Raw genomic sequence first — 11,475 nt, forward strand, 5'->3', positions numbered from 1 at the left:
AAGTGATTCGTTAGATTGTTCTGTGATATCAACTATAGTAAGTATTAAGAACCGATTACATAAGTGATTCGTTAGATTGTTCTGTGATATTAAATATGGTGTTTAGAATGGATTAGACGATTGACTCTTTAGATTGTAGGGGATATCAACTATGGTAAGTATTTAGAATGAATTAAACAGTTGACTCTTTACCTGACTTTATGGCATCAACTATGGTAAGGACTAAGAACGGATCACACGATTAAGTAGTTAGAGCTGCAAATACGGCGTGTTATAGTTTGTTTGTTATTAAGTACAAAGCTGCACCATGGGCTATCTGTGGTCTGCCCACCACGGGTATCGAAACCCGGTTTCTAGCGTTGTAAGTCCGCAGACATACCGCTGGAAGGCGCGTGTTATAGATTATTTGAAAGATTAATTCGGCCTTTAATAAACATTTCATAATGTTTCGTTATTTTTTAAAAGTCAAATATCAATATCTTTACTAAACTAAGTGCTATTCTCACACTGCACAAAAATTCTGTGAAAACCTTTATATTCATGGAATATCCTTTAACCCCCTTTTTTAGTGCCTGAGATGAACACGAGCTCACCAAGTAAATATTTGCCCTATTTTCAATTACCATTTGTCGAGAGCAACTTGAAATGAACGCTTACCTGCAAATGACGTGAAAGTCTATTTTTATTTTTAAGCATATTATAGGTATTAAATATAATGTAATTGGAAGAATATTTGATATAGTAAAAACCAGTTTACTGTGTTCTCACTGTGTATTGCCATCAGAATGAGTTTGGAGACTGACATAGGTAAGCCTTGATCTGAATATTAGAGATCCAACTGACCTACATAACGGAACGTAAAAAACAAAAACAAAAAAAAAACATAGAGAATAGTTCTTCAACATAGTTTGTCAGAATTCTCGTCACGTGCCAAACCTTCCATCTCTTCTTCCAGCCGTCCTTCTACAGAGACGTCACTGTGCTTCAGCTCGTGAACTGACAAACATTGGACACGGGGGTTCAGGAGTAGGCTGGAGGGAGTGGCATTAAGAGAATCCAAATAAAAGCCGAGTGAAATGCATTATTGAGTGCCTTAAGTGAATTCATGACTTGATTGTTATAACGTTTTAAACTGGTTTAGTTTTAATAAACTGGACAGAAGAAGAAGCGATATTCAAAGAATAACTGGTGACCAGTTAAATAATTAGTCTAGCCTTCCTTTCCAGCATTAATAAGGTCCTTATTACTGTTCACATTCAACAACCCCAGTTTGGTCCGTTCGCTCTTAAGCTGTTTCATTAAAGTATATTTCTAAACTACCATTTAACAGTTCGAAAATAGTTTTTTTATGAAAAACATAAACAAACTAGTTGATTTCAATAAAATATTCATCAACAATGACTAATTGGTCAGCCAGCACCATTCTTAGTAGAGCGATTCTTCTAATAGCAGTGTTCATCGTCTTGATGAACCTATTGTCCATTGCAGAGGGCAAAAAAGTAATTCGGTCGTCTCGACGTCGACTTCCTTGGATCAGATCTCGGAGGTCTACACCTCACCGTAGTACCCGTGAAATACATGAGGGCTCGATCCGCCTGGTGGGAGGTCACACAGTAAATCAAGGAAACGTGGAGATCTACCATTTAGGTGAGTGGGGATCCATCTGTGACGATGAGTGGGACGAACGAGAAGCGAATGTCGTTTGTCGTCAACTAGGATATCCAGCCGCAAAGAAGCCTACCACCGACTCTTTTTATGGTCAAGCACGAAGTAAGTTTGGCAAGAAGCTTTTATCTGTTTAAAGTTTATAAAAGGATATATATTATTTTTTCATCGTCAACTGCTGAATATTAGAAAGATTGATATATAAGATCGCTATGAATTGCCTCAAATTAGAAATCATTCTGCAAAGAAGTGCAAACAAAATGTTAATGATTTCAAAGAAAACTAATATTAAAATAATATGAATAATTTAAATACACTTTAAAGAAGAGAAATATCTTGGAGTGGTGCAAATATCCATTGATCTATTAAAATTAGTGATGTATTCTATATGTTATTTTTAATATTATTTGTTTAAAAGTGAAATAATTTTGATTATGATAAAATCAAATTCTTAGGAATCACAGAAGCAATATTACGTACTTAATAATACTAAAATATGACAAATTAAAACATATATTATAATTTTAAAGTATCAGAAGAAATGACACCATGTAACAAAGTTCGTAAATGTGATAACGAAACAAATACAGAAATTAAAATAGTTTTAGGTTAAAAAATCTGGTGGTCAGTGAACATTTATTCATGTTGTTTTCTTAACTAAACGGAACAACTTTCGTTCAGGGATTTGCTAGGAAATAGTATTTTTGTAGTTTACTTTAACGATAAACCTGCGTTGATTGTAGTAGCAAAATTTTTAATGCATTAACTTTAGCCCGATGGAAACAACCAGAAGCGTTTCAAAAAAACTGTTACTATAAACTATCCCTATAAATACTGACATGCATAGCTGTAACAATAAATATGTTAACATTTGTAAATTAAGATTAGCGTCATTTCATATATCTATTTAAAAAACAAAACATCACTTAACTCTAACCATTTTATGCAGATGTGATCAGAGGATGAAGTTTATCAATGATAAATATGCTCAAACAAGTTTTGAAACGTCTAAGGGAGGTCAATGTTTTACGAATATCGTGTTTGCAATTAATGTGATCCTTATTTTGAAGGCAAATATCCAAGTTAGAGTCTTCAGAACTACAGCGGAACTTTTCCATCTTTCGTGTTCTTTTGTTTCCAGAAGTAATTTGCTATGAGACAATAATATTATTATCAATTCAAAATGTCTCCTTTGTGTCATTCTGGCAAGCACTATTTGACAGAAATCAACGCAGGTATTTTAAGGTAATCTGACTTTATCCTTGAAAAAAAAGAAATCAAACGAAGGATAGTCGGGTTAAAACTTTATATTTTGGGTGACAGTCAGAAAATCAAGAACTGTGAAAAAATACCCAGTTATTTAACAAACAAAAAAACAACAACAAAAGCATTTTCCTTATAATGCGTGAATATTATCATTTAAGAATGATTAGATCACTTACTGAGATATTGTTTCAAGGATATGATATCAAGATGCTGAAAGTTCTAAATCGTTAATTTTATGTGCAACTTTTGAAAAACCTTTTATTTGTCTTAATAACAATCCATTTCAGTGGTTTTTATCATAATACTTTGAATATTATTGCGAGGGATATTTAGATGTTTTTTCCTGTCTGCCAAACATATCAGATCACAACAAGCAAACGTTAACCAATGGTGTTGATGGTATGGGCAAGTGGATATCACTTCTCAACACGATGCTTTTCTTCATCATTCTGTAATAGTCATCACACTAATTCAGTAAAAGACAGGTGTGACTTTACGGATATTACTGCTAACATCTACTTTAAGAACATCAGCTGTCTGGAAACGTTACTCATGCGGGCCATCCTTGAGAAGGATAAAATGATGGAGTGCACACAACCCTAGGTTAAGACTGTACGGGATGGAACATAAATATCCATTCAAATCTTTCATTTGCTGTTACACTATTACACTATGACTATTATGGAGCTTGGCATGATCATATTGCGGGAGAACAACTAGTAGTAGATGGATATTGGCATATGTTTACATTAGGAACCTGGCATGATCATATTGCGGGAGAACAACTAGCAGTAGATAGACATTGGCCTATGTTTACATTAGGAACCTGGCATTATCATATTGCGGGAGAACAGCTAGTAGCAGATAGATATTGGCATATGTTTACATTAGGAACCTGGCATATCATATTGCGGGAGAACAACTAGCAGTAGATAGACATTGGCCTATGTTTACATTAGGAACCTGGCATTATCATATTGCGGGAGAACAACTAGTAGTAGATAGACATTGGCCTATGTTTACATTAGGAACCTGGCATTATCATATTGCGGGGAATACTTAGCAGCAGATGGATATTGGCCGATATTAACATCAGAAGCCTGATTTTGTCAAATAACAACAGAATACTAATTCAATACTTATTTGTATGAATTAAAATACTTATTTCCAGTTATTTCTCAAAAACATTTGAAAGTCGTTTCATTATACACTTTTATTGTCTGATGACTATCCAGCTTATTAGAAAGTTTTAATGGTACGTAAATCCTGCCAATGAAAACAAATGCTAAGAATTGTGAAATAATTTGTGTCCGTGATTTTAAAGAAACATTTCGAAAATTATTTTTCACAAATGTTTTAAAATGTAGATATTTTGTTGTCAGTCATTGCTTTTGAAATCACTATATTGTCGAATTAAAAACATAAGATTTGATGAAAGAGTGGTAGCTTTACGTACAGAGGGGTATTAAATTTAATCCGAACCATGCGAAAATAGTGGATTTTCAAAAATGGAAACTAGTGCCCAGCGAGTTGTTGTCCAATGAAGCCGAGATTAGGGTCAGAGACAGGCCTTTTTTGCAAAAGGGGAGGAATGTGGTACTAAGTAGTTTGAGTTGTTAAAAAGTGTCTTTTTAACAGAAAGTAGAAATTATATAGTTAAGCCTTCAGTTTAGTTAGTAGATCCCTCTCTTGTTGTACGACAAGCATCAGGTTTAATTCTTGAAGACTAAAAAGTTTGATTTCCAAATTCTGATTTCTTGTCTGTCGTTAAAATTAAACGCCTAATGATTTCTATGTTTGGCTTGTGTGTTCGTGCAAACGTACACGACGGCTATCTGCACTACTATCCTTAATTTTGAGCCGATAGCCTAGAGGAAAGTCAGCTAGTCAACAACACTAATTGTCAAATATTGGGCTACTATCATCTGACCGAACATTAGGGTTTGACCGTTACTCTTATAACACACCCTCAACTCCAACGTAACACGAACCATGGGCCCCCAGATTCACACGTACTTGTTTGTGTGCAAAAGAAGAAGAAATCTAAAACGAGTAATTAATTTATAAAATTACTTAATTGTTATGAACAGAGTAAATAAGTAGATAGTATTTATTGCTCTAACTTTATAATAAACTTTAAAGACAATCCAACCAGTTTTTTAATACTTAACAAAACGAAAACCCTTTAAGGATATGCTATCAAACAATGACAATCCAACCAGTATTTTCACACTTAATGAAACGAAAACCCTTTTTAGTCTTTGTTACACTGATGCGCAGATTTTTCGTGATGCAAAGTATATCACAAGATAACAGAGAATTTAAGCATAAGTTAACTTTGTTAAATGTGTTTTATGGCTTAATTTGATGTTCCTGTCTCTTATCAATTATTTTTGTTCCTTCAGAACATTTGAAGGAAAGTCTGAAGAAAAATTTATAACATAGTTATTTACTTTTAGAATCCATTGATGCGTTATAATTGGATACATGTAAACAATATGTTTCACATTTAAAGGGAAAATTAGCGAGCTCTTTTTTCCAAAATATTTTGTACTGTCCCCAGTCTGAAGGCTTACAACGCTAAAATCCGAGTTTCAATACCATTGGTGGACACATGACGATAGCCCATTGTGTAGCTTTTTGCTTAATAACAAACAAACAATCTATTGTACTGTTGTAATACTACCAGGAATGAATAAAGGTAGTTCTTATCTAGATTTTATGCACCTTCCCCAGCGGCACAGTGGTAAGTCTGCGGACTTATAACGCTAGAAACCGAGTTTCGACACCCGTGGAAGGCACAGCACAAATAACCTATTGTGTAGCTTTGCGCTTAAGTACAAACAAACACACTTGATATTATTTGAATAAGCAACTGATATAACAACACGATTGACACTTTATGTTTTCTCAGAAATTAATCTTTAAAATTAGGCTTAACTGTTTAATAATGTCATTAGTTACATTTGATATTATTTGTCACAAGCCTACGATTATTGTGACTGTATAAGGAAAACTTAGATGTTTATGACCGAAACCTCCTAAGCAGCTGAGTCAGTAGACTTTCTCGACAGGGTGTGTACTGGAACGTAGGCAGGAGACAAGATACGAAACACCTACTTAACTCTCAACAAATATGATGTGTTTGAGGTGTGCAACTAATACCTATTCCTTGAGTTAGGGTGTCTTTCTGATTTGTATTATTCAGCCAATCCTAACACTGACCAGCCTGCTTGTGAGGTTATAAGCTTTGTGAAAAAAGTTATTGCTTTTGTAACAATCTAGGTAACAAAATGAAAGAAAAAACTATTTAGACTTGCTACTTAATATAGAACCTTTTGTTGTTGCTTTACTGCTCCATCCAGAAACCTCTGCATTACTGATAACTCCAGATCAACAATTTTTTCGTGCTACTGCTCGATCCAGAAGTGTCCAGCTCTAGTAATATATCCAGAAACTTTTCACATTACTGATGGATCCAGAAACTTCTTATACAAGTTCTAGTGCCAGAATATTTTAGTTACACTTGAAACCTTCGGTTCTACTAATAAAACAGTAGTTATGCCTTTATGTATGTTGTATTAAACATACTTTGATCATCTGGTAGGTTGTTTGTTTGTTTTGTTTTGAATTTCGCGCTTAGCTACTCGAGGGCTATCTCCGTTAGCTGTCCCAATTTTAGCAGTGATAGATTAGAGGGAAGGCAACTAGTCAACACCACCTACTGCCAACTCTTGGGCTATTCTTTTGTCAACGAATAGTGGAATTGACTGTCACATTATGACGCCTTTGCAGTTGAAAGATCGAGGATGTTCGATGACTGGGATTGGAGCCTGCGACCCGCTCATTGAAAGTCGAGTGTCCTAACCACCTAGCCCATCTGGTAGGAGTGAGAATATTGTGCTATATGTTGGCCTTATAATTTCTTGAGCTACTGCTAGGATCAACACTTCACACATTATTGTAAAATCCAATACTATTCGATGCTATGATAAGGTTATTTCGACCTTCCGCTAAATCCAGAAATGTATGTCCTAATGCTAGATGTTCACAAGTAGATCAGCGGTAAATTTACGGATTTACAACGATAATGTCCAGGGTTCGATTCATCGCAGTGGACAGAGTGCAGATAGCTTTGCATTAAAACTAAATCTCAAATTTTCCTACTACTGAAAAATGCTACTTTTTTCTTTTACTCTTTTACAATAATAACCTTATTGTGAGCTATTCTGTATCTAAACAAAATAAACTATTTTTCTCGGGTATATTAACATGTTCTGTTTCAACATTTTCTTTCTAAACAGTAAGTATTTACTGAAGCTTTAACTTCTATGTATTTTCTAATAGAAATAAGGTTCAGTGCATTCAAAGGTAAATTATTGTTTTCTCGGATATTTGTCAACGTAAATTCATGATTTAAACCTATACTTTTATGCTTAAGTCCACCTCCAACTAGCATATATGTGAAAAAACACACAACAAACAGGGTAGTGTAATAGCGCAACATCAACAGCTTTGCGCTTAAAAAATAATCGTAATTTCTTATCAAAGTATAAAATTATCTTCTAAAACATGATAATTAAAATATTTAACTAATGAGAAAATTTTCCGTTATATTTTATTATTTCTAAGCCAACTGGAGTGTAAGTACATTACGCGACCATGAACTTTAAACATTTTATTTGGATGTCCAATATATCTCCTCAAATATTCCTTCAGAGGCTTCTCCAGTATACTGTCATGTTTTTATGAGCGCTAATGCAGGTGTGATTTTATATGGATTCCCAATATTTCTCAGTTGCTCTTTCTTTCGGGGTTCCTTCTTGATCAATGGATATGAATAATTATAAGATCATTTTTAAAGCATTACAATAAACGTATGGAACACTAGAAGAAAATGTCCTTGCAATTGATTTCTATGCCATATAGTCTTGTTGAGTGATATCTTTCGCACAAATTAGAAATTGTTTTAATTTGATTTGATAGACGTTTCGTTTGTGATTCTGTAAAAATATAAAAGAAGATTGTTGACGTTATTTGTTACCACTTCCTTAATAAACTGGTAGGTTCTTTGGTTATCCTCTTATAAGTATCTAGGTACACAAAAACTTCTGAGTTTTATATCATTTGTGAGAAAAGTTGCTATCTCACAAGTGATATAAAATTCAAATGCTTTGTGTACCTAGACTTGTGAGATAGCAACTTATATTGTTTTATGGCTATGGTTGTATTTATCGTTCATTCATATTTTTTTTCTGTCGTTTAGTTTACCTATAAATTTTTAGTTGCATTAAAACGCTAACTCACCTTCTAGCTAATCAGTTGTATTTTGAGAAAATAAGTATGTATAATGAAACTGACATTAGCTTCCTTAGCGGTGACAAACAGATACTATTAATGTGGCATAAGATTATGTAAATTTATGGTCACATGAAGTTGTACTCTCGTGACCTACTCAGTGAATAAGTTCCCTACCAGAATTTTCACTGAGAGAGAGAGAGTCACGAGATAGTTAGTGAACAATACAGTTAGTTAAATATTGCCGTTTATCACTCGATATTGTAATTTATATTGAAAGGTATTTTTCTCTTGCTGAATTTTTTTGGAATTATATTTTTCTTTCTGGTTCTTTTTCTTGATTCCATTACTTGAAACAATATTGATATTTATTATATATTGTTCATTAACACTAGTGTCAACTCCTGGCCAGGCATGTGTTTATTAACTGTGTTTTGATAAGTGTTGAATTTATTTCTAAGTGTTGTTATTTGCTTTTTTGTTGTTGTTGAACCCTTATTGTTCATATTTAGACCATTACACATTTATGTAGCCCGTATTGTGAATGGTAATATAATCTAATGATATTTATAGATTTGGTTCAAAGACACCCGAAAATGGGAAATATCAACATAAATGTTTTTCTAAGATAAGTTATGCTTAAAAACGTCAGTACTTGGTGAAGCTCCATAATTACAGAATTGAGGATAAAACAAATATCATTGTACGTTTCACAAAAGCTTCATTTATGATGCCTTTACTGGCGACACCATGGTCGTTAATAAAGGAAGTTTTGTGAAACGTCTAATTTTTTCTTACTCAATTCATTTTTTCTAAGATTAAAACTTTCTATGGTTAAAATTCAAGATCTTTTTGCAAACTATAACTTTATATTATCACAATATTATGACATACCCAAAAATTGGATATTTTGTCTTTTATTGTAAAGTGTCAAATTTTCTTATTAGTTAGCAATTAATATAAGAATTTTAGTTTAAGTTCGGTTTTACCTTTTAGAATATTATTTTGCTTATTAGAAATTACTCATCTCCAAGAATTCATCGAGTTTGTAAATAGCTAATGATAGCTTTGTCTATTTTCCAAAATAAAACATTATACGTTTTTGCTCAATAATGTATTACCCAAATTTGATTTTCAAAACTTAAACTATTCGTGATTTACCGTGTAGTTTAACTGAAGAAAGAAATTTAGTTGCAATCATCAGGCATATAAATATTTCTTCATAGTACTAGTCGCCTCCCATTGGCACAGTGATATGTCTGCGGACTTACAACGCTAGAAACTGGGTTTCGATACCTGCGATGGGCAGAGCACAGATAGCCTATTGTTTAGCTTTGTGCTTAACTTCAAACAAACAAACAAACTATAGTACTAATCATTCTTATCAAACTAAAAGTAACCGAACCAACTGAAAGAAAAGTCTCAAGAAAAGGAGTTTTTGTTTTAACTTGGGAATATTTTTGACGAAAACTTTTGCAATGCCATTTCACCATACTTTAGTAATAATTTAATATTGTACTTCCAGGATTAAGTCATGATCTTGTGTATTCCATGCAGTAAACTGATCAACCTTTAGATATATTGAATAATGGAATATCCTTCAGTGATTATATTACAGATTTTTCCTTTCACCAAAGGTAAAACTGAAAAGATAATCTGTGACGTAGAAGTCTAACACATTCTTTGATTGGCCATACCCTCTGCTGTGGACTGCAGCCTTGCCTGTTCAAGGTTCATCAGCACAGCTTGGGTCAGCAAAGCAAGGAAATACAGTTAGTCCTCATATAATAGTGGTGCTTATATAAAAAGGATCCGGCATGGCCAGGTGGATAAGGCGCTCGACTCACAATCTGAGGGTCGCGGGTTCGAATCCGCATCCCACCAAACATGCTCGCCCTTTCAGCCGTGGGGGCGTTATAATGTGACGGTAAATCCCACTATTCGTTGGTAAAAGAGTAGCCCAAGAGTTGGTGATGACTAGCTGCCTTCCCTCTAGTCTTACACTGCTAAATTAGGGACGGCTAGCGCAGATAGCCCTCGTGTAGCTTTGCGCGAAATTCCAAAACAAACAAACAAACAAGGCTTATATAAAATGTATGGTGGTTTTGGGTGCTTTTTAACTCACCATACAGCAACCTAGATAAATTTGGTAAATATCGAATAATAAATTAGGCGCAATGCCATGATATAATTTACACATCTAAATTAACTTAAGTTACTATATGATGGATTACACAAACATTACATATACATCACTAGTATAAGGGACCTAATTGTATTTGTTTGGTTTGCTGAGTGTTGTCCCTATGATAGAACTCTGGATTTCGGGCCCGGCATGACCAGGTGGTTTGGAAGCTCAACTCGCAATCTGCGGGTCGCGGATTCGAATCCCCGTCCCACCAAACATGCTCGTCCCTTTCAGTCGTGGGGGCGCTATAATGTGACGGTCAAGCCACTATATGTTTGTAAAAGAGTAGCCCAAGAGTTAGCGGTAGGTGATGATGACTAGCTGCCTTCCCTCTAGTCTTACTCTGCTAAATTAGGGACGGCTAGCGTAGATAGCTTTCGTATAGCTTTGCGCGAAATTAAAAAACAAACAAACAAACTGGATTTCGGAGCTAGCACGCTGGGTTCGAGTTCGTGCGATATCGCAAAGTACTGTCTACACTTTAAGATATGGGAATTTTAAGAGTAACAGTCAGTCACTAGTCGTGGATGATGGGTGGAAGAATGATGGCGAGTGGCTACTTTTCATCGGTTCTGTAGCTCAAAAGTAGAGACGGCAAAATAAATCCTTAATAGTTTTGCCATAAAATACAAATGGTAATGATTATTAATAAAACAAAAATGGTTACTATCGATAAGATGACTGTACATCGGTTAATCCATTTATAGATCTATTTAGCCGCAGTTAGTTCAACATTATTAAATTATTAATATAGATACAATTAATAAAATTAGCTTCACGAATATACCCAGTTTTAAACGTCTCAATGTATAAATTACGAAGACTGATCATAAAGCAGAACTTGAAAGCATCTGTTCTGGTGTATGGTTCCTGCCTGGCAGAAAATCGTATTCTGGATAATAGCATCCATCAAAGTCCACAAACGTCGTAGAATGCTTCTTACCTGGCATCAATCTATACATTTACTTCCTAGGTTTTCTTTGTATAGTTAAGTCTTATCTTTTTCCATGCCAAAACTTTCTCTAGCTTTAACGTTTTAAAAAAATTCATTGCTATAA

General features: G+C 34.3%; 1 protein-coding gene across 1 annotated transcript in view; it reads left to right on the top strand.

Annotated features, from left to right (window-relative positions):
* Nucleotides 1-1,101: 1,101 nt before the first annotated feature.
* LOC106464657 (lysyl oxidase homolog 2-like) overlaps nt 1,102-11,475 on the top strand; it is a 28,905-nt gene continuing 18,531 nt past the window's right edge. The window contains exon 1 of the mRNA XM_013924817.2: nt 1,102-1,770. Within this exon, the coding sequence (XP_013780271.1) occupies nt 1,398-1,770 (373 nt within the window). The 5' untranslated portion in view covers nt 1,102-1,397. The remainder of the gene's footprint in view (nt 1,771-11,475) is intronic.

The sequence above is a fragment of the Limulus polyphemus genome, unplaced genomic scaffold (genome assembly GCF_000517525.1).
Source record: "Limulus polyphemus unplaced genomic scaffold, Limulus_polyphemus-2.1.2 Scaffold1711, whole genome shotgun sequence".
Classification (NCBI taxonomy): Eukaryota; Metazoa; Arthropoda; class Merostomata; order Xiphosura; family Limulidae; genus Limulus; species Limulus polyphemus.